At 41.3% G+C, this 24,118-nt stretch overlaps 1 protein-coding gene and 1 long non-coding RNA gene across 4 annotated transcripts in view; one reads left to right on the top strand and one right to left on the bottom strand.

The window, feature by feature from the left end:
- Positions 1–24,118, bottom strand: part of LOC105463515 (uncharacterized) — a 52,279-nt gene that overhangs the window by 15,976 nt on the left and 12,185 nt on the right. Inside the window, exons 5-7 of one of the 3 annotated variants that reach the window (XR_011620886.1) lie at positions 19,944–20,060; positions 13,717–13,870; positions 13,443–13,512 (exon numbers count right to left, since the gene is read on the bottom strand). This is a non-coding gene — a long non-coding RNA (uncharacterized lncRNA). Of the gene's footprint in view, positions 1–13,442; positions 13,513–13,716; positions 13,871–16,815; positions 17,688–17,808; positions 17,977–19,943; positions 20,061–24,118 lie in introns of those variants that run through there. The other 2 variants (XR_011620887.1, XR_011620888.1) reach the window with 2 other exon arrangements.
- On the top strand, positions 3,062–12,116 carry LOC105463514 (lecithin retinol acyltransferase). Its single transcript, XM_011710663.3, has 3 exons — positions 3,062–3,194; positions 3,298–3,838; positions 7,978–12,116. The coding sequence occupies exons 2-3, from the start codon at positions 3,299–3,301 to the stop codon at positions 8,128–8,130; spliced, it is 693 nt and encodes a 230-aa protein (XP_011708965.1). The 5' UTR covers positions 3,062–3,194; position 3,298; the 3' UTR covers positions 8,131–12,116.

The raw sequence follows: 24,118 nt of genomic DNA, 5'->3' as shown, positions 1-24,118 counted from the left end.
CAGCGATAGTCTTCCCTTTGTTTAGCTAAAATTGAGGCAGGCAGGAAAATATGATTGGGGGCATGAGCCTATTAGCGTGTAAACGTATTTATATGAAGTGTGCCTCTAGGGAGCCATTCAGAACCGTCCTCTCAACCACAGAAATAGATGAGATTTTGAGAACATTGAGAAGCTGCCTTTTGCAAAGTAAATTTACCATGGTCCTTGACGAAAGGGGGTCGGGGGCGGGGAGAAGTCCAGCCGAGAGAGGAGCTCATTCCATGCTATATTTTTGCAGTTGAAAAGCTGCCTAATCATCGCTAACCGCTTCCCGCATAAGAGTTCTGGGAGACTCCAGAAAAAAGGCAAATGAAGCCTTTCAACTGCCTCCTTCGGGCTGCTGCTTCCGGAAGCCAAGCCCCAGCACGCAGAGCAGCAGGAGAGGGCTGCTTTCAGGCAGTTCCACTGAGCAAAACAAATTCATTTAATGGCATAACATTCTGGCTTAAAATTTGGAATTTATCAGAGGCAAAAATATCGTTCAAGAAACTATGGACACTCCGCGCCCTCATTCATTTCCATGGCAGCAGGGTATCTGCATCTTGAGCAACCTATAGAGATTCATGCCTCGTATCGCTCTCACCTCCTTTCTTTTTAAAGTAAAGCCCTTTCCAAAGAAGGCGGCCAGAAAATGGACCCCACCGGGGGAAAAAGAAAAATGAAACGCAAACGAACTTGGCACTGCTTGCGTCTTCCAAAACGCGGTGGGGACAAAGCTATTGAGTCTATAGGTAATTCTTTTATATATATAAAATGTATATATGTGTATATATTTTTATACATAAAATTATATATATATAGTTGTATGGAGCCGTGAAGCAATTATCCATGCTTTTGTCGCCTTCAAGTTCCCCAGGTGGAGGCAGTCATAATCATTATAAGCCGCCTTAGTGACCACCAGGGACGGAAACCGTTAATTACCACGTCTCCTTTGATCTCCACACAAGAGGCTTTGGTATTGGCGCTTTCCAAGAACTGGACCAGAGGAGCCAGTTCAGAGTCTGACGTCGGTTCTGCATTTAAAGTACACACCGAGGTCTGGATCAGACTCCCCCGATTTTAGCGAAGTGTGTTAACTGCTGTGCTGCTAGAGGCTAGCAAGCTCCCTGTGCGCGCTGATTAGTTTCACCAACTCGCCACCTGGGCGCTTTTCTTTAAATTTGGGGAGTAAACTGCGAAAACAAACAAAAAAATCTCCACGTCCACTGGCTCTCTCCCCTTCCCCAACTTCCTCTCTCGACTCGTTTGTGGGAGTTTTCTCCTCTTTGCTGGAACTATAATGCGATGCGCAATCGTTTGTGAATGAACAAAAGTCACCGGCAAGCAGGGCGACGGGGACAGATCGCTGACGGCAGATTAAGGGTGGGAGCAAAGGCCCGGCCTCCAAGGATAATGGGGAGCCGTCTTCCCCCACGCCTGGTCTCTATGGCCTCCTTCGTCTTCCAGGTAAGATGAATGTTCCTTCATCCATCATCCGCAGAGTACCCTCCCTCAGGCGTGTGTAGAATCTGCTGATGAAACCTATTAGCCCCTACTGGGCAGCTTTGTGGAGCCAACCGACGCTCTTCATTGTGGTCTTTGTCTGCAGAATTTAAGCATTTACATAATGCATTAGCACGGAACTCAGCACCGGGTGGGGACACCGCGTGCCGAGCCTGGCGGGGCTAACGCTTCAGCGGCTCCCTCACCCGGCAGCGCCCTAGGACCACCCTCGAGGATTCACTGGAGTTGGCTGCAGGCGCGCGGGCAAAGAACTTAGCATCTCATCCAAGTACTTCGCCTTCCTTGGCCATCTCCGGGATGTTATGCTTAAAAACATAAAAATAAAAATAAAAATAAAGGGAGGGGGGCAAAGTTTCGGTGGGTGAACTAAAGCTGGGTCCATGTGACCCTGAAGCCGGAGAAATAAACTTAACAGGAATCTTGCTTTCCTGGCGGACGTTGGACCTCGCCGTTTTTCATGCGGACGGTTGGAAGCTTCGTGCTCAACGGCCACAGGTGCCTAGGAGCGCAGAGAGGCCTCGGGTTCGAATCGCCGGCGGGCAGGGCCTGGACTCGCGGGTAGCGACCCCCGCCCCCCTCCCCCACGCGCACCGGCTGAGAGCATGGGGGATTTACGGCATTTGAAAAAAGGGGCTGGGCGCGATGGCTCACGCCTGTAATCCCAGCATTTTGGGAGGCCAAGACAGGTGGATCACTTGAAGTCAGGAGTTTGAGACCAGCCTGGCCAACATGGTGAAACCCCGTGTCTACTAAAAATACAAAAATTAGCCGGGCGTGGTGCCTGTAATCTCAGCTACTTGGGAGACTCAGGCACGAGAATCGCTTGAACCTGGGAGGCTGAGGTTGCAGTGAGCCCAGATCGCGCCACCGCACTCCTGCTCTGGGTGATAGGGCAAGGCACCGTCTCAAAACAAAACAAAATAAAACAAAACAAAATAAAACAAAAGATTCGGTCGGGAAAGAATCCGCAGGCATTCGAGGCGCTCACACTTTGCAAAGTAAATTCAATCTCTTTATTAAGCCGAAGTCCCGGATATCCATCCTTTCAGAGGGAGGTGGTCCAACTCAGAAATCTCGCCCAAGAGGATTTTCCACCGAATACGACCCCGAAGTGCCAGGAACTCGCCCCAGTAGCGACAGGTGCAGGACCTTTCGTCCCGCCACACCTTGGGACTCTACCTCTCTAAATAGAGCGCTTAGAAGCCGGTAGCGCAGCCGGGATCCGGCGTCGGGAAAGAATCACCCAGCAGAACCCTGGAGCTAGAAGGCGACCCGCCCCCCTTCCAAAGAAACCGGGATCCCGCGCCCTCCCCGCCGCGAGCGCCGCGCGCAGGCGGCGTCCAATCAGTGAGCTTTCCGGGTCTGTGACGGCCTTCGGCTCCGCCCCCTCGACGGCCATAAAAAGTCACAGCAAAGCCTGCACCTCCGAGCACCGCGCGCGGTCCTGCCCCCGGCACGGCCCACAGGAGCGCTTCTTCTCCGGCTGCTTGTAGCACCGGTCTCACTGTCCCCGCCGTCAGCCACCAGTTCCTTATCAGTCTCATTCCCCATTGTGGCTTTACTGAGCCCGTCGCCAGGCCTCGCTGTCTTCTTTGCCTTCCTCTCTCCTCCTCAGCGGCCGTACTTTGAGCCGTACCTCACCTGGCCTGCAGGTGAGCAGTAGCGCAGCGCCCCTGTCCGGCGAGCTTACCTTGCCCAGCCCGGCCCTTGCCGGAGTGGCACCGGCACCTCTCCAAGACTCCCTCTTCCCAGCAGGATGAAGAACCCCATGCTGGAGGTGGTGTCTCTACTACTGGAGAAGCTGCTCCTTATCTCCAACTTCACGCTCTTCAGTTCGGGCGCCACGGGCGAAGACAAAGGGAGGAACAGTTTTTATGAAACCAGCTCCTTCCACCGAGGCGACGTGCTGGAGGTGCCCCGGACCCACCTGACCCACTATGGCATCTACCTAGGGGACAACCGTGTTGCCCACATGATGCCTGACATCCTGTTGGCTCTGACGGACGACATGGGGCGTACGCAGAAGGTGGTCTCCAATAAGCGTCTCATCCTGGGCGTCATTGTCAGAGTGGCCAGCATTCGCGTGGACACAGTGGAGGACTTCGCCTACGGAGCTAACATCCTGGTCAATCACCTGGACGAGTCCCTCCAGAAGAAGGCACTGCTCAACGAAGAGGTGGCGCGGAGGGCTGAGAAGCTGCTGGGCTTTACCCCCTACAGCCTGCTGTGGAACAACTGCGAGCACTTCGTGACCTACTGCAGATATGGCACCCCGATCAGTCCCCAGTCCGATAAGGTATGACGTGTGACTCCCAGGGAAGTGGGCTCCGCGGGATGACCCCTCCCATCCCTGACCTTTTCTCTTTCCCGCGAGTAGGGATCTAATTCCTGGACACCTCCACCACCACTTCCATACCATTCTTCTTTCTTTTTTTTTGAGACGTAGTCTCGCTCTGTCGCCCAGGCTGGAGTGCAGTGGCGCGATCTCAGCTCACTGCAAGCTCCGCCTCCCGGGTTTACGCCATTCTCCTGCCTCAGTCTCCCGACTAGCTGAGACTACAGGCGCCCGCCACCACGCCCGGCTAATTTTTGTATTTGTAGTAGAGACGGGGTTTCACCGTGTTAGCCCAGGATGGTCTAGATCTCCTGACCTCGTGATTCGCCCGTCTCGGCCCCTCAAAGTACTGTGATTACAGGCGTAAGCCACCGCGCCCGGTCTTCCATACCATTCTTAAAGTTCTAGATTAAGTAAGGAAAGTTCTAGTGTTCCTAAGGTAGGCTAAGTAAATAAACAAATGGCAACATGCCTTGCAGGATATCTCGAAATGCACAGAGAAAGGGTGTGGCAATGCAGGACCGCTTCCAGAGATTCCAGAGCTGCCCAGTATTGCTGCAGAAGTCATCAGGTGTCCACCCACCATGTAGTTCAAATGACAAAGGGCAAGTGACTGGGGGCGGGGTATACAAGAAATCAGTCACCGCTGCTTGCAACTTTAACCAAGAATTTCACTTGAAAGGAAGAGGTCCAGAGTTTATATTTAATCCATAACACTATAAAAACAAAGTGTGTGACTTTAAAATAAGGAACCACGCAGTTTTCTCCCTTTGAAAGCTGCATAGAGGGATTTTTCATTGTTTGCTATAAGCTATCAAAATTCCCAGTAATATGGGCTCCCTGGTAGGTCCCTTATTCTTGTGTTGGTGCTTCAGAGTTGCATTTTCCTTGGTATGCTGAATTCTTTCTGGGTTGGCTTTAATCCCCATCTAGACTTCCTCATTGTTAAGCATCCTTTACCCATTAGCCCTAAAGGTAGATTAGAGTGTTTATGGATTCCCCAGAGATCAATACAATTAGTTTTCAAGAAGAAATGTTAAACATTGGAAGGTAATTTTTATGAGTATTTTGAAAAACAGTATTTTTTTTTCAAAAAAAAACCCCAGAATTTAAGATTATTAAATTAGCCACAAATCCAAAGGGAAAAATGGATTTTTATTTCCTTTTAAAACCTCTTAATTTTTAAAAATAGTTAAGATTTTAAGCCTGAAACTTTATTTACAATTGGAAACTTTCTCAGCCTTCATTGTACTTGTTAAAGAAGTCATTGTTAATGTTCAGTCTTTATAATGGAAACCTGGGCAGTAACATAATGAGCTTTAGTGTTACTCTTCATGTTTAGATATTTTTGGGACCAGAAAAATCTGAGTCAGTTTTTTTCATGTAACCAGTTCTTAATTGCTCCACATCTTGGTTAATTTTTTTGACCCATTTGGGAACATCTTTCTCTGTCCTCTGTGGGAGAACATGGAAGTATTTTGCTTTTATAGATCAGTGTATGAAACTCCTTGTAGATTTTATAGAGCCACAAAAGACTCAATCTAGGAATTCTTTTCCAAGTAAAATAAAAATACAGTTAGAGCACTGTGCAGCGATTCAAGAATCACAGCTCTAGTCCAGGCCTGTTTAGAAATGAACTCCACCACATTTACAAACACTGGCTCCCAAAGTGTACAAAAGGAAACATGTCAGATTTACTTAGGAACCAAGCAAATCATTTCTCTAAGGAAAAACAGTATTTCTATCAGGTAATTAGGAGTTACCCATTCATGGAACACATATAGTGCTGCATTATATATTTCTACAGAAAAACAGTAACTAAGGCTTTTGTAAGGTAGTAAAATATTTAATCTGCATAAATAACTAGTTGGAGTAGTTTTTCAAATTTGGAAACTTTGTCAGGGTCTACAGAAGTAGAGAAGTGTTTTAATTGCTGTTGCTGCATAGCACCTCTTGTGAAACTGAGTTTTGTCTTCACTTTGAATGGTCTAACAAACAATTTGGCCACAGAGTAGATTTCCCGGGAGAAAAAAAAGTTTTCATCCCAAATTTCCTAATTCTACAAACTGTTTTTGAACATGCGCTGAGAGAAGTAGGTCATTAATACTGAAGGAAGGACTGGTTTCTACCTTTTGGAAACATAGGAAATTATTTGATTCTGGGTCTGATTGTTGAGTTCTCCATATATGCAACTAATATTAACATGAGAGTTACAAAGTTGCCTCTTTCTTAAATTTGAGTTAATAAAAACTCTCAAGAACACACTACCCCTAAGGAAAACACTGCAATTAGTTTGCAAATGAATGAACTGGAAAAGAACATTTACTCCTTTGTGGTAATACTCTTTTTTTTTACAAGTTTATAAGTCATAAAATTATGGGATTTTTATAACGCTGTTGACAATCAGTATTTTGTAAACTAGAAATTCCTTTGGTTAATAACTATTACTATTCCTTATGCTTTTACTACTATGATTTTTTCACTTTGTTAATACTGCTCTTTCATTGCCAAAAATGATGGCAAATGCCCCTTTTAATTTGTGTGGATTGAGTGCTCACAAAAGTGTTCCTACAGACTTATTGACCCCTTCTAGAAATTTCCTACTGTTGAGCACCACTAAAGATGCCTGCTGGTCTGCTGACCAAGTGAACAGGGCATTAGACATGCAATGCTTCTTGAGAAAAATCTGTGTTTGTGGGAAATACAGTCCAAAATGATTCCGATTGACTTAATTATAAATTATCAAGGAAAAAAATAAGGATAACTGTATGTACAACTTAGTCATTTACCAAAATATATGTCTTCCATCAACCTCCTTTTCTCTCTGTCCTGAAAAACTTCAATTTGATCTTCAACACCTTAAAATAGTATACTTCTCAATACCTTGCTAGTTTATTAAAAAGAGACAAATAGAATGATAGAAAAATAGGCCAACATCTAGATAAGAGTTTCACACTTGTTTAGGTATTGTGTAAAAGTATGGATGGAGATAACCATACTGTCAGGATGGTGTATTAAAACTTATTGAACTTGTTCATTTTATCCCTTAAGAATTTGGAAACCTAGCTGCCCAGTCCCATGTAAGCCACTGTAGAAAACCTTAAAAGCACGTACAATGCCATGTCTAGAAAAAGAGCTTAAAGTTAGTATGAATAGCAAAACCCATATAGAAATGACAATCACTGCATTCTGGCATCGATGGCAATATGGTAGAGATAATTGTCAACAAAGACAGTAGTAATAATAATCATTGTAATACCTTACATTTATACAGCACGTAGAAGAATACAGAGTACTTGTGCATGAAACATCTCAGTTAACCCTCAGAACAATTTGAGTGTTCCCATGGAGGAGCAGAAGAGAGTAGCCTGGACAGGTTAAATGACTACTTGAGGTGACACAGCCAATAAGAGCTGGAGCCAGGACTCAGACATAGGCCATCACTTTCGAGTAACATTATTTTTCTAAGGAAAACATTACACATATTAGAAGGATGCATTCCTCAGGGGTAGGGACAATATTTGTCTTTTTTTCCAGCAGCCGGTTATGTGTCATATAATCGGTCCTGAATTTAGCATATTTAGTCAGGAAATGGAATTTGACAATAAAATTAGACTTTCTATACCTGTAGATTTTGAGATTTATAAAAAAGTTATTATTGGTATCATTAGATTTTAGAATGGCAAAGTGGAGGAATTGAATCTACCTTTAATTGGCCAAATTGTATTATTTTTACTCAAGATTAGAGATACCTCTTTGCTCATCTAATTTTAAAATATGCTATTGTTATTGATAAGCACTTTGTTGTTTTAAACCTTTAGTCTTGAACAACTATGTGGTTATACTTTCTATAGTTTCCTATAAATGCTGTATTTACATAGGCAACTGCCATTATTAACTTAATTGCCTAAGGGATCATTTCTACTACTATAGGGTATAGAATCAGAACTGGACTCTTAACATTGTAAAATTTTTTGTAAGTCATAAGAGAATTTCTAATTCTTCTGGTAGACAGAAAATAGCTTCAAAAACTGATTTACTGTTTGATATATTCTTGGATTTAGCCACCTTTTCTAATTTTCCAAAATTTTATTTTCCAGTTTTGTGAGACTGTGAAGATAATTATTCGTGATCAGAGAAGTGTTCTTGCTTCAGCAGTCTTGGGATTGGCGTCTATAGTCTGTACGGGCTTGGTGTCATACACTACCCTTCCTGCAATTTTTATTCCATTCTTCCTATGGATGGCTGGCTAACTTCATACCCCCATGTCAGTGTGTGTATTCTGTATGTAAATATTTTTATATTTATAGAGCATCAATCAGTATAAGCATTATTGAGAAAAATGTGACCTGTAACACTGTGTTCTGGATAAAAATGTGATTAGGAATCACGCAGAGTGCTTACTGTGTAAGCCCAAGAACAAAGGCTTTCTGAATCTTCTCAGGCAGTTCAGATTTAAAGCACCATCCAAACCTTGGAAATATGACAGGTTGTGGTAGAATTCAGCAATATGAGAAAACCAGCCCCTAAGATCATAGCCACAGGCAATTAATTGTGGTTTCTTTCTCTTGTAATCCTTGTATTGTTAAGCAGAATTTGGAGATTGGAAGACTTATATTGAGACCAGTAACTTTACTGTAAATTTACTTTGTTTCATTGAAAAAACAAATTGGTAAACTTATATTAAACTGGAAGAACTTTCCTTATTCAAATGAAAACATGTTTGATGACTGGTCAAAAAATAAGCTCATAATCTATTTTTTTCATGTAGTATATAGGTCAAGAATGTTTTATTGTCATTACATGAAACCAATATTGACAAATAGTACTTTAATGATATTGGCAAATAGTACTTTATGATAAAGTAAATGACCAGAATGATAAAGTAAATGACCAGAAAGTATAGAAATCTGTGTTTTCCTGTAAAAACAGCACCATAGTATCACTTGAATAATTGGATTTGGCTTTACTTACTAGGAAGCCTGGAATTCATCATTTTTTTCCTTTTATGTGCCACTGTGGTTACTTTAAATCACTCTCAGAGGTAAATGGATATAGGATTGAAGTTATGTGGGTATTTGGCATGTGTGTGTGAAATAAATATGTAGATAGTCACATATACACAGACTGAGAGACAAATTATTCTTGATTGCTTTATTATCATAATACTAGTGTGGTATAGAGTATCTATAGAAGTGAATGTAAAAGTAAGTCCAATCTATTTTCTTATGTCCTTGAATTTGTAGTGTTAACTTGTATATATTGGATGGGCTGTCTTTTAAAGCATTTACTAATGTACTGTGAAATTTTAAAAAGCCTTCAGATTTGTTTTCTAGTCACTTTTCTCCATATCATTTTGAATTATAGTTTATATCCTTAAAAGAAGGATGCCATAGCAGTATGTAAAATCCAAACAAGTAGAACCCAAACAAATAAAATTGTTTAAAATAATTTTAAAGTGGCTTAGTACTGCCAGTCATGTAAATTGATTTTGCTGAGGGTCTTATAAGAATTGAGATATAGCAATGGTAAAACAAGTATTCAAGCACTTTTACAAAATGACCAAATTCTTAAAATGAAGCCACAGCTAGACTTGCATTTCTTAACTGTCTAGAATCACAAAATAACAATTCAATCATATTATGAGTGAATATGGGGAGGGCGGGGCCAGTCAATGATAATCTGAACAAATTTTAAGAACAGGATTTTAGATTAAATAATGTTTTATCATCACTAATTTGCCCACAACAAACTTAGTGTTTAATTTTTCAAATTAAATATTAACTTATTTAAGTCTTATAAATAATTAAAACATTAAATGGCAACACCACAGAATATAGGTGTTCTCTGGACCTATTCCAACCACTTAAAATTATCTTAAGTATGCATATATAAAAGCAACAACTATGAGAACTACTGTCTTAGTGGTTTTTCACTTACTATGTATTACCCTTGTAGGAATAGTTTAAGTAAATTCATTTCTTAAAAAGATAGTGTCCTCAAGTAATTAATTTTTTTGCAAACTTTAGTTATTACAGGCAGCAAAAACCACTGTCTGATATTAAATCTGTGTTCAAAGACCCCTCATTAAAAGCTAAGGACGTTCTTAAGATTGGAATTGAAATAATTAGTCTTGACTTACTTCATTAAAGCAAGATTCAATTCCTTGTTCATTTGAGTGTTCATTATATGCCAGGCATTGACCAGTTGCAATTTTATGATCCAGAATTAATATTATTATTTGTAAACTAGCTATAATAGAGTATGTACAGTGCTGTGGGAACAGAGGGGAAGAAGCAATTAAATCTGCCAGAAGGGTAAGAGAAATCTATATGCAGGAGGCAATGCTAGAATTAAGCCAAGAAATAGTGTGAGGTGATCTTATCACACTGATGTGTTCAACTGTTTATGGGAAAAGGAAACTAGGATGGTTTTATTTGTGAAATGTTCTACAACACTAGAACTGTTGAACTTCTTGGGAGAAAAGGAGAGTCTTTGTTTTGTTGTGCTGAGTTTGATTAGTTGCTTAACAAAGTAGAAAGAAAAGCACATCTTCCTGATCACAGTTATAAAAGAAACCCTGAGGCCAGGCGCGGTGGCTTACACCTGTAATCACAGCACTTTGGGAGGCTGAGGTGGGCGGATCATGAGGTCAGGAGATCGAGACCATCCTGGCTAACACGGTGAATCCCCATCTGTACTAAAAATACAAAAAATTAGCCGGGTGTGGTGGCAGGTGCCTGTAGTCCCAGCTACTCTGAAGGCTGAGGCAGGCGAATGGCGTGAACCCAGGAGGCGGAGCTTGCAGTGAGTGGAGATCACACCACTGCATTCCAGCCTGGGGGACAGGGCGAGACTCCATCTCAAAAAAAAAAAAAACAAAAAAAACCCCTGAGCCATTAATGTGTCTCCTAACTTGAGGAAGTTCACGAATTTCTCTGGGCTTCATCAGTTAAGATTCATCCTTATGCTTCTGCAAGTCTCTTGTATTTATGTATTTCTATCCTGATTTCTGAATTGATAACCTAGTAGTGTCGGATGAAGTTTTTTGTGCTTATTTTATTCTTTGTCATAGATTAAGGCAGAATAGGACTAACTGGGGCTAAGATGAATTAATGTAAGTGTCAGATACTAGGCAGGTGTTAGGGATGAAATGATGAATGAGGCATGGACCTGTTCCTCAGAGTTTATGGCCTAGTAGACATAATTGTATTAAGACTTTCTGCAGTTGACATTTGCATAAAGCTGACTGACTGAAGGAACAGGAAGTGCGACGGTTGATTTTAACAGATATGACCAAATTTATACAAACCATGTACCAACACTTGAAAGATGGGTGGATATTTTCCAGGAAACAGATTTCGGGCAGGACATTCCATGCATTGGAAATAGAATGAGCAAATGCATGAACATTGCCTACAACATGCCTGGACATAGCTTTGAGGTACCCTATGAGTTGTTGACTTGAAAACATGGAACTGCACAGGGCATTCAGGCAAGTGCAAGTGGTTCAGGGGCCAGAGCAGAGCAAGAGTGATGAGTAAAGATGTCAGAAAAGGAAAGCAATGGTCTGGTACAAGTCTTGTGTAGAACAAGAAGTTTAGACTTTTGAACTGGCAATCGAGATTTGGGGTTCAGAAAGATAAATCCCAAAAGTATGGAGGACAAAGGGACTCATTTTAAAGGACTAGCTAAGATGCTGAATCTCTTAAAAAAAAAAATAAAAGGGTCTGTAATTGTGAGGGTAGAGAGAAAACTGAAGGAACAGTCAACAGACTTTAGCAAAATCCTTTTATTTGATTCATGCATAACTCTTGATGGAGTGTCAAGGAAGAGTCATTCACTTTTCTTTCCTGCCAGAAAGTTGGTTCTTACAAAATAGATGAAATTGATGACTATGTGTATATTGGATACTCCTAATTTTAGCTCTGTTAGATATGTTTCTTTCTAAGGACAAGCAAGTATGTATAGATTTGTTGTTTAATTTTTTTTCAGTATATATATGTTTCTTGTTTTTCCATTTTTCTACTTCATACTGTTAATGTCAAATATCAAAAGTGTTTTCCAGCAATATCAAGTTATGGCAATGGCAAAAGTCCTTGTTGTAGATGAGAAGCATATAAGAAATGGTTGCTAATCTTACTTTCGTATGATCTACTTAGAGTTTTAACCAACCTAGATCTGTCAGCTAAGCTAATTTTATATTTGGTATACATGTATGTCAAATAAAGTCAATTTTACATACTATCCTCTCTTGTCTTTGAATTTTAAATACATAAATGTAGATCACAAACTTTGTTTTTCAGCATGGTAGCCTGAAGAATTTTGCCTCTCCAAGCTTTCTTTACAGATTACCAAACATAGTTTTATGCATTTGAATTTAAAACTTTATGTGGATCAGTCTTCAGACTGATAAGATCTATGTTATCCATATCTTGAAGCCTACCTTGATTGTGTAGGAATAGGTTCTGTGTAATGTTAAATAACATATCACCTTTCCATTGCACAAAATTAAGTAACAATGACAACAAATAATTAGTCATAACATGAACTCTATACAGCTGACCCTTGGGCAAAACAAGTTTTGTTTGTTTGTTTGTTTTCGTTTTTGAGACAGGGTCTCTCTTTGTCTTACAGGCTGCAGTGCAGGGACACAATCCTAGCTCACTGTAACCTCAAACTCCTGATCTCAAGCGATCCTCCTGCCTTGGCCTCCGAAGTAGCTGGGACAACAGGTGCATGCCACAATGCCCAGCTAATTTTAAATTTTTTCACAGAGAGGGGGTCTTGCTATGTTGCCTGGGCTTGTCTTGAACTCCTGGCTTTAATTGACCCTCCCACCTAAGCCTCCAAAAGCAGTGGGATTATAGGTGTGAGCCACCAGGCCCAGCAACAACATGGGTTTTAACTGGGTGGGTCCACTTACACGCAAATTTTTTCAACCAAATGTGGACAGAAAATAAAGTACTCCTAGGATCTGAAACCTGCTTATATAGGGAGGACCAACTTCTGTATATGTGGGTTCCAGTTCCTGCAGGGCTGACTGCCAGACTTGACTATGTGTGGATTTGGGTGTACGTGGGGGTCCTGGGCCAATCCTCTGAAGATATCGAGGGAACACTGTAACCAGATTTATGGGTGAGGAGGGGATGGGATGTGAGTAGAAGCAAATTCCAGGGCCAGTCTTGAAATGCATTCATAGCAGTGCCAAGGACCACAGAGGTTACTGAGCTTAATGCTTAGCCATCCACTGACAGTTAAAGATGTGGAAAATCAGGCACTTAGGGGTTGAGGTACTTCAGAACAAGACCCAGAACTTTGCGCCAGATTTCATTCCATTATACCATATGGCTCCCTGAGGTCTCCCAGGGATTAGACAAACTTTTCTCCAATGAATGTATTTATTTCTTGCACACCTTCTATGTACTTTAAGCAGGATCATACAAGAATAAACTGGTTAGAATCTTAGTCCTGGAATTGCTCAGACTAATGTAAAAGAATGGCAAGATTTTAAAATAATGGTAAGCTTGTACAAGTGTCAGAAGAGCAGATATGAAACCCTTACCTGTCTGATGGGGACCAATGAAGGACAGGGGTGTCACGTCACAGAAATCTTCATTGATGCCTTAACTGACCTGTAAAGAATATGAACACTTAAGGTGAAAAAGACCTCCTTTTTCCAGGTCTTTCAGGCACAGGGAGGAGCAACTATTACACAAAGGGATGGAGTCAGGAGAACCCATATTGCAGTTGGGTTTCAACAGGGTGTTAAGAACAATCACTTGAGATTATATTGTTGCTTTGAGAGAAAGGTGCCAGTCCTGCCACAAAGAACTCACCATTCCTTTGGAGAAGAACAAATCTGACTCAGATGATGCTGGAGACAAGAGGCAAGTTCACAGAGGACTTTGCATTGTGAAAGTTTGGAGTGGAAAGAAAGCATTTCCCAAACTTTTCAACTGGGTCCGGTGAGTATTAGGAGCATGTGATTTTCTGAAACACAGAAAGAAGAGGTGTGTAGTTAGTTTGTGAGGAAAAGAAACACTTTTTTTTTTTTTTTTTGATGGGGTTTCATTTAAGGTTACATGGAGAAGTGGAAAGTAAAGAAATCACTTCCGCACTCAGCAGATGAACGGTCACTGATCCCTGCTCAGCTCACAACTGTTCCTGTGTCCTCAAACAACTCTAGTGATATCTTCTTGAGTCTAGATTCTGGTGCTGCTGTTTGTTCCCATTTAGCTTATGATGGCTACTCGCATGGCGGCCCACCTACTGCCACTAACTCACACTGCACCACTGTTTCTGCTGCCTTGTGGTTTTCATTACACTTCTACCCTGTTACTTTTAGCTTCTGCTCCATTCTACCTAGTCGCTGTCTTTCATTTAAGATTGCAAAGGGATCTAACCAAGCTGACCAGTCACTATGCAATATTTGTGGTCACAGTAAACAGTTTCTAGCCTGGCTACTGCATGGACCATTGATTCCCCTGATGGCCTTTAGGGCTGGTACCTTCAGATCAGGTGACATCCTTGAGCTTATCACTTGTTGCCAAATTGCGTGACCATGTGTTCCCAGGCATGGAGATCTACTCTTATTCTTAAGGAGCTACTCATAACTGATGTCACTTGGAGGATAGCTGTCTGCTTTAATTTAAATGGGAGAGCTTTATCTCATGATCACTTTAGAGAGCTTATTCTGTAGCAATATACAGAATGGATTGGACAAGGAGATGTAAATTAAAGAATATGAAGTCTATTACCAAGATGCAGAAGGGAAATGATGAAGACTAGATGGAAGTCAGTGTCAGTGGAGATGGAGGGGAGAGAATAGATTGATTTGAGGGGTGTGAAAGATGGAGAGTGTTTCATATAGGGTCCAACCAAGGAAACAAATACCATTCTAGGTACTGTCTGGTGGTGTGTGTGCATAAGAGATACCCTGGCTTCTCTTTTCCTTTCCTCTTACCCTCCAATCTCCTGTGAGGACTTCACATTGGGTAGCTAACGCAGAAACCAGCTAACAGGAGAGCCTGGAAAACAGCCTGCTGAGCAGGGCAAAAAACGTATCTGAGGGACAATAGGCTGAGGCAGGCACCAGATTAGTGTGACTGATTGTACTGTGGCATCATGGCTAATTTAGGGGAATTTTTAAAAAATGAGGCTTGGGAGAAGTGTGCATCTGGATTTGGATCTATGATGTCTGAGTAGCCCAGGGTCTCACAGTTCTCACAGGTAGACAATAGGAAATTGGAGTCTCGTAAGACAGAGTTCAGGGATAGGAATGTATTTAGGAGTTATTATAACAGTGGTGGTTCAGGCCAAGGATGTGAGTGAGCTAGACCATCCTGGGGAAGTTTAGGAAGAACTTTTTTTTTTTTTTTTTTTTTTTTTAAGATAAGGATGGAAGACTAGGGTTACAAATAAGGGGAAGGAAGAATGATCCAGAATAGTTCCAGGAGAAGACTGCAAAATAATGGCACAAAAAGTTAGAGCAGACCTCATACAGGAGAGATTGTATGAGGAAGCCAAGGAGGAGTGAGCTTTTGAAGGTATGGGTGTGAACAGCATCAAGATACAGAAATGAGATAAGAACTGATTAGTGCCCACATTGGATTTGGCAATAGGGAGACTGTGAGTGACCTTGATTAACGGCATTCCACTAACTTCAAGTATGGGGCTGTTAGGGATGTTGCGGTTGCGGGGAGAAGGCAGACTGTAGGTTGATATGTAAACAGAAAACAACTATGAACTTCTCTTTGTAGCAGTTTGGTGGGAGAAGGAAGAAACAGATAAAGCCCAAAGACTCAGAAAGCAGTATAACATGTGATATCTCTTACTTCAGCATGCTTTAGAACAAAATGTACTGTGACCTGTCACAAGTTAATTTTCGTAATTATTTTCTGAGGGACAAACACTCTTTTTTGTGACATTATCACAATTGTACTTTTTTCCAAGACTGATTACTATCAGAGGTTCAGTCTAATCAATGAGCATTCCCATTTCTACTGGCTTCTTTGAAAAGAACACATATTCAGATTCAGAGTCTAACAGGCTCAGAGGATCGGGAAAGGGTAGAGATTAAAACCGCACTGCATGGGACTCTCAATTCTTGGGCTCTCATTCAAACAACCTGTTGAGGAAAGTTCATTACCATTCCTTCCCTTTTACGGAATGATAGAATAGAGAGATCAAGACACAGTGCAAGACTCAAACTCTTTTGGAAACTTTTTGACCAGCATGACCTCAAAAATACTTCAGATTCTTTATTATTAAATTATTCATTGAAAAATATAATTGAAGGTTAAATAAATCCAGGTGGCTAACAGAGCCAATGACAATCGGATAAAGTAATGGTTTCTTATCCCCCCTTTGTCCTATACTAGCCCAATTCGCGGAGCATTTTGAGACCACTTTATCTGGCAATTGACTGAATCACCATCCTTTGAATAAGAATATGTTAGTATTCCTGAGAAAAACTTCTTGTTTATCATAAGCCAAACAATGATTCCAAAATGAAAAATTTATCAGATAAACAACACTTGTCTGCTAAGCCTGGCTCAGCAGCAGCTGCCCCCAAGAATCTGTTCAGGCAGAAGAATCAGAGCTTTTTAAGCTTTATCTTGGTGCAGACACCTGATCTGACCAGGTGTCTCACTGCTGGGTAGAAACCTAAAAGGCAGCAATTGCTACTTGCTTGATGAATGTCAAGATTTATTTCTTCTTCAATCCCCCCTGCCCCCAATTCTGTTCTTCACACATCACATCTCCACACACATCTTTCTCTACTTCACCTCTGACAAATCACAGAAAAATGACTGCCAGGGAATTTAACCATGGTAAATTATTTGCACACTACATGCAATTTTTCTGGATGGGAAGTTGAGGTGACAATAAACTTTACATTTAAAAATATAAAGGCATTTAAAGAATTTAAAGAATTTAAAAATATAAAGGCATTTTCAAAATGGGAGAAAATCTGAAAACGAGATTGAAGGCAGTGGATTTGCACCACCTCACTATGTTTAAGGGGCAACTCCTCTGTGAAGTGAAGCAGCAGGCAACCATCAGGGTTCCTTTCACTGCTGCAGCAGCAGCTGGTGCATCGCCATAGCTCAGCCAGATTTCTCCACTTTGCTAGTGCTCCTCCTGACCACTCTGCAAGCCAGTGCAATGGGGATCCTCCCACATCAGAGATTTCTGAGACAATGTTCTTTTTGCATTTATTCTCGATACACCTCAGCTGTAGGATTTCTGGACTTCTGAGGTGGAAAAACAGAGACTTCCTTTTAGAGCAGTGATTCTCAAAATATGGTTCTTTACTTGGTTTTCAAACCAAACTTATCCCCGCAAAAGGAAGTCCATTCTTCAGTTTATACTAGAAAGTGGGAATGAATGGCGTGGATTAGTTGCAGTCTTTTTCTTCTTCTAATAGGGCAGAAATACAAGTTTCAGTCACTATTTTGGGGTACTGTGGTTTGAATGGGCATCACTGAAAGAACTGTCATCATGGCTTCACCTGAGAGTTTGGACGTTTACCCTCGTACAGTGTAATTAATTACATAAAATTTGTCACCTTGCCGGTTTCCCCTTTATGTTTTATTATTATTTTATTTTTATTTTCTTACTTAGAGAAAGATGAATCAACCTTTATTCTCAGAACTTGGTCTTTATTTTTTCCAATGTAAAAGAAAACTTTGTGCTCATGTTCCCATCGCATCTAGGCTCAGGTGCCTTAGCTCTCAAGGACTTCACCTACTCTTCTGGGCTTTTCCATGCAAGGTGAACAGATGCAACATGCAGAATGAGCACTCTGCAAGAGACCAGAGTGTGAAAGCTTTATTAATATACTGAAACCATGGAATGTCACCACAACCTTGCCAAGCTGATTTATGATCAAAGTGCAGTGAAATGCAATGCTATCTTGTAGTTACGTGACCAATGCTGAGTATCATTCATAATAGCACAGAATGGGATCACAAGTTTCTTGAGGAGCCATGGATGCCCAAGTGTGGGGGAGAATCTTTAGATCATGAACACTCCTGAACTCCAGTAATTATCAGTCAGAAGTAGACAGCCATGGCAACCGTTGGTATGATCATCTATTGAAACAGAGATGACAACAGATTTAGAGCTCCCGGATGATAGGTCTAGAGAGGCTTAGGCCAGAGCCAATCTAATCCCTTCTCTTCATATGCAAGTTAGAGACCTATAATAACATAGGAAACTCCAGGAAATTTCGTAATAGAACCAGAGCAAAAATCTGATTTTCCTGACACTTACTCCCCATTCTGCTCTGGAGATTCTATATTGATGTATTGGTTGCAAGCTCGCCAGCTGGTAAGATTCTTATTCCACACTGGTAACATTAGTAGCTTATTTGGAGAAAAAAAAATTTGATTCCAAAGTTATTGTCCCACCTAGACAGCAGGGCAGACTCTTAGAAAAGCAGAAAAGGTCAATTTTTATCTCTTCTGCCCCTTTTTTTGGATTGCTTGATTCTCTTCCTTGCCAGGCTCAAATAACTTGTACAAATTTTGCCTGGTATGGAAGAGACCTGGTAGAATCACGGAGTTCTTCCAAGAACCCAGAGGATCTGTAGGGTTCCACATATGTAGCCTTAAAGCATTAATTTTTTCCTGGCAGGCAAGGCAGCCAGCTTATTCCCATGACAGAGAATTCACTTCCTTCACTCCTTTCATTCAGTTCAGATGTATTCACTGCCCACAATATGCTAGGCATTGAACTTGGCAGTGGGGTTACAGAGGTAAAGGACAAAAGTTTCCATTCTCATGGAAAAGGTATGTTGTGACCACAGTGTTATAATTATCTGAGTTGAAAACAGCTTCAGAAAATATATAGCATTTTAGGATTTATTATTTCATAACATACTTTCACATAAGTTTGCTCATTTAATAACTGTCACCCCATAAAGCAAAGAAGAAACTAAGCCTATAAATATCAAGTGACTTAGCTTTTCATATAGCCATTTTAACCAACAAGGTAACTGTGATTCTCATTTTACAAACAAGAAGACTGAGGCTAAACACACTAAATGTTTTATTCAAGATCCTATAGTCAGTGATGTTATATTAAGACTCATAACTCAGTATTTTCACTCAAAATTTTGTAATATATCACACTGCCCTATTTGCAGGGAAACCAAGTAAATATAGTCATTACTTTCTTTCCAAGATCACACTGTTACATTTAGCCAGTGGCCACTTGACATGATGAGAAGGCAACACATTTATTTCCAATAAATATGGAAAGATATGGCAGTGTCTGCCCCTGGAGCCTGAAATTTCAGCTGACACAATTAATGCTGGTTTTAGGTTTGTTAATGTATCTGTTACGGGCTAAATATCTGTGCATCCCCTGAATTCATATACTGAAATCCTAACACCCAATGTGATGGTATTTGGTGGTGGGACCTTTGGGAGGTGATTAGAGTTAGATGATACCATAGGGTGGTATCCCATGATGGTATTAGTGTCCTTAGAAGAAGAAAGACCAGAAATCTCTCTCTCTCCCTGCCATGTGAGGACAGTGAGAAGGTAGCCATCTGCAAGCCAGGAAGAGGGCCTCCACCAGGAATGGAATCTGCCAACACCTTCGTCTTGGACTTCTCAGAGTCCAAACAATGATAAATAAATATCTGTTAAGTCACAGAGTCTATGGTATTTTCTTATAGCAGCTTGAGCTAAAACAGTAGCCATGCAAGTTGCACCCAGTTACACCACACACTTTTCATGTTCAGCAGTCCCCAATGAGGACAGTATGGGGTTTATGAGCTGATACCATTATGAACAGTCTATATTCCACAGTGAACTGTTTGCAAAGCAACTTCCTTTTGTGAAGCAATGTTACAAAAGGTATTAAGATAAAACAAAAGCCTGTAATAGTAAGAGATGTGTCTCTGTATCTTGTTTGTTGGTATACATACAGATGTACACATAGGTTCCTAAACCGGGCATCTTGGTAACTGGGATTTACTCTCTAGGTTTATGAGGAAAAGTTATTTCTGGGCAACAAAGTTTGCATTCCAAATTAAAATACTGAAACTCACCTGGTCCAATGCTGAGAAGCTGGGATGCAGTGGTGGCAAATGGACCACCCTGGCTCTCCACCAGTGGGGAATGGTGCAATCCTTCTCAAGGCCTCCAGGCCTATTGCAATGACAGGCCTGGTTACAAATCAAAGGATATCATTTACATGTGTGATGTATGTAATGTTGATTCAGCAGAAATCTGTCTTGGCCATTTTCTAAGAGTAGACAGGCCTTAATCCTCCTATAGTTTTCCCTCAGAATCTTTAGCACTCATAAACCAAGCCCTGGAATCTTTGCTGATGTTGTTGAGAAGCCAAGAGCGAGGCTTCTGTCAGGTCAGAAGGGTGAGGTCCTGAAGAAGAAATTAGCCTAGGAGATGGGAAAGTGGGAGACAGGCAGGGTAAGTGGTTCATGACAGTGCCTGTTGGAAGGCCATGTGGTCCAGTCTATTCTTATAAAGACAGTCCTCCCAGCTTCACGTGGCCCCTCTAGGCACCTGCTAAGTGCCAACCTGAACATTTGCAGCAGTGTGGAAAAACAGACCACACCAAGTGCCTTTTGCAGATGAGGGATCAATTGGTGGATGCAGGCCCAGTACCCTTCTTCTATCAGGGATTCTAAAATGGGGGATGGGAGGTTGAGCACAAAGGCTGGTTCCTGTAATCTTAGCTACTTGGGAGGCTGAGGCAGGAGGATAACTTGAGGCCAGGAGTTTGAGACCAGCCTGGGCAACATACCAAGACATGTTCTCTAAAAAAATTAAAGTTAGCCAGGTGTGGTGGTATAGCCCTGTAATCCCAGTTGCAGGAAGCTGAGGTGGGAGGATCACTTCAGCCTGGGAAGTCAAGGCTGTAGTAAGCTATGATTGTGTCGCTGCCCTCCAGCCTGGATGACACAATGAGACCCCATCTAATAGATGATAGATAAAATGGGCAGTGGAGGGAGGCAGAGCTCAAGAGGCTAAGCCATTCCAAAACACCTCTGTGCTAAAAGTTTGAAGTTGATGAGTTTGCCTTGTTTACAGTTTGTCTTACTCCTCAACAAAATTATACACTTTTCAACGGAGTTTCTTAGTGTCTAGTAGTCACGGTGTATATAGCACTCATAAATTATAAAGTGTGAATACAATTTCATGGTCCCCCAGAGTTATTTTATTTTTTAGAAAGTTCTATAGACAGGCAATCAAGGTAAGAAACATCTTTCATTTCTAGCCACTCAGGAGACTTACGTTCAAACATCTAACCAACCATTCTTTTTCTTTTTTCTACCTTCCTCCCTGCAACAAGTTTATACTGCGTACCTGAGCACAAAGCAGGTGCTGTGCCTGTTTCTGCTCTGGTTTGGAAGAAGAAACACCAAGTCTTCCTCACAATCAGAATGCAGAGGGTAGGTCTGTGTGGTCTCAATCTTATGCCTGACAGTATTAGTGGTGATATTATTCAGGCTGTGGCTTACATGTGTGCATAAACCTTGCACTTATTTCCACGCACTGTAAATTTCCTATTTAACCATTTGCTTATCTCTACAATCTTATCCCAGAGTTTGCAATCTCTATTCTTAAGACTGGCGCTGGGTTTAAGGTACAAAGGATTTTTCCTTTCTGTCTTCTTAAATTTCTTCTGTTGCCCAGATGACTATCATATAAAAAACCATTTTTGCATGTACCAATATGAAGTGGATTTGACTGGCTCTGAGAGCACCACAGTTTGCCGGGATGTTTGCCCCCCCACTGCCTGCTTGTGGGAACCCCATCAATTCAGCATGTGAGCTTTTAGGTTGGCTACATTACCCGTTTCCATCATTATTCTCATCATTAAAAAAATAAATATATAAATAAAAAAATTTTTAAAAACCACTGTTCCTTTCTTGGATGTTCTTCTGTTTGTCTACCATCTAACTTAATGGGAGACTGTCAGAAAAATTTTCTTATTTCTAGATTTAATGGGAATATAACTAGTTAAACTGGAAGTTTTGTTATTCAATTCTCTAATTTTTCTGTGTTGTTTCACAAACATGATCACATTTATGTGCAGTTCCTCACCATAATTTCATTATTCTCTGATGAGTCTATTCAGTCTTCACGGGGAAGTCTCTGTGATAAAACACAAAGGTCTGACTTTTTTGTCTTGCTCCATTAAAATGATCCCCATCGAAAGTTATTACATCCACTGAAAATTATGTGTTTTAATTTTCTCTGGTATAAATGGGGGTATTACTACTTACCTCTCAGGATTACTGTGAAGGTTAAAGTATGTTGACCCCTTCAGTGGGCTTGGTTAACGTTAATAATGTTAATAAATGTTAACCAAGAGGCTATAGGTAGTATCACCCCCTTCATATTCTGAACAGTATTTCTTTTTTTTTTTTTTTTTTTTTGAGATGCAGTCTCGCTCTGTCGCCCAGGCTGGAGTGCAGTGGCGGAATCTCGGCTCACTGCAAGCTCCACCTCCCAGGTTCACGCCATTCTCCTGCCTCAGCCTCCTGAGTAGCTGGGACTACAAGCACCTGCCACCACGCCCAGAGACGGGATTTCACAGTGTCAGCCAGGATGGTCTCGATCTCTTGACCTCGTGATCCGCCCGCCTCGGCCTCCCAAAGTGCTGGGATTACAGGCGTGAGCCACCACGCCCGACCCTGAACAGTATTTCTAGGCTTACAGTTCCTCCTATTACCTACATATCAATTCTTTCTGCTAATGTTTATTAAAGAGATCCTTGTATCTTCTAGCTTCTGCACCACAATTGAGCTGTCAGAATCAAAGCAGCTGCTTGGCCCTCCTGCTGCCAAACTTTGGGAAGCATGTCCAGGCCCTGTGGTTTCCGGGTGGCACCATGAGTCCTAGGGTGGTTGTTAATCCCTCTAGCCACTCCATTCGACAGATCTGACCCAGCTGCTGAACTTTTGGAACTTTTGGAAATTCCAGTAGTGGCCAGACTGGCTTAGCTTGCAACTAGATGTGATGGCTCTTTTAAAGCAATGAGTTTATGAAGAGAAAGGATATGGACTGTAAGGTGTTTTTTCTTTTTTCTTTTTTTTGGCAAAGCTGCAGAACAAGAAAGTTTGTTTGTCAGGGAAAGGAGGAGGGAGGGAAAAGGGAAGTGTGGCCTTAAAAATAGAAGCCAGGAATACAAACGAAAGCATGTTTTATAAACGAACACCTCTTTTTCTGAAAACAGAACTTAGAAATGTAAAATAACTGTTCAGTTATAATTAGCAATCATACTGATAATTCTGAGGTTTTACATCGTTCAAGATTCTACCTGAAAGATTCATTTGTCTTTCCACCTGAAAGATTGCACAGATCAATCTGTGTGTGTGTACATGTGTGTGCTCAGTGTTTCTTCTAAATATTTGGAAATAATAACACACATATAATAAGGTAATACTTAATTAAAATTTTTAATTAACACTGATACCTAATTTTCCAATATTTTTTATAAAGGAGAGTATTTTCCTTGGCACTTGCCTCCATCACATAGACTTTAAAAAACCACCATAACATCAGCCAATTTCCCCCTTATTCTGATTTCCTATGGTACTGTGACTTAATGTGCATTCCATGAGCCACTTGCAACAGAATTTCTCAGGAAACTTGTTAAAATTTCAGGTTCCTGGGGCAACGTTCTACATCTACTGGAGCTTACGAGTTAGCTACCCTAACATCATAGTCCCTTTCCTCTTTAGTAAGATGAAATTGACTTAAGTGGAATTAGCCATACACTTGGCCTTCTTTTCCATGTGACAAAGTTTTGACCAATCAAATAAAAGGAGATATGCTGTGTAGGAATTCCAGGAAGCCTCCTTCAAAGGGAAAGAATATGGAGTTTTCTTCTCCCGTTTCTCTTGCTGCTAGCCTGGAAGTAGACACCACGGCCAGAGACAAGAAGCCATTCCAGATCATGAGGTGCCTCTGTGGACGGAAGCCAGGCACATGTGGTAGTAAAACAGAAAGAACCTGGGGTCCCTGTGGTGCCAGTAGGTCAGGTTTGGACTGTCTTCCTCCAGAGGAAATAAGCTGCTAACTTATTCAAACAGTTGAAGTTATTTTAGATTGTTCTCTTATATGCAGCTGACCTAATGCCACTTGCTAATTCTCCTGATTTAAAATATATGAGGGTTGTGAAATCTGCATTTTTGATAATCACCTAGGACAATTCTTGGACACAATCAAATTTGAAAAAACTGCCATGAGA

Source organism: Macaca nemestrina, chromosome 3 (assembly GCF_043159975.1).
Source record: "Macaca nemestrina isolate mMacNem1 chromosome 3, mMacNem.hap1, whole genome shotgun sequence".
NCBI classification, from domain to species: Eukaryota; Metazoa; Chordata; class Mammalia; order Primates; family Cercopithecidae; genus Macaca; species Macaca nemestrina.
Note: the sequence above shows the minus strand (reverse complement) of the source record. Positions and strands in the feature narration are given on the sequence as shown.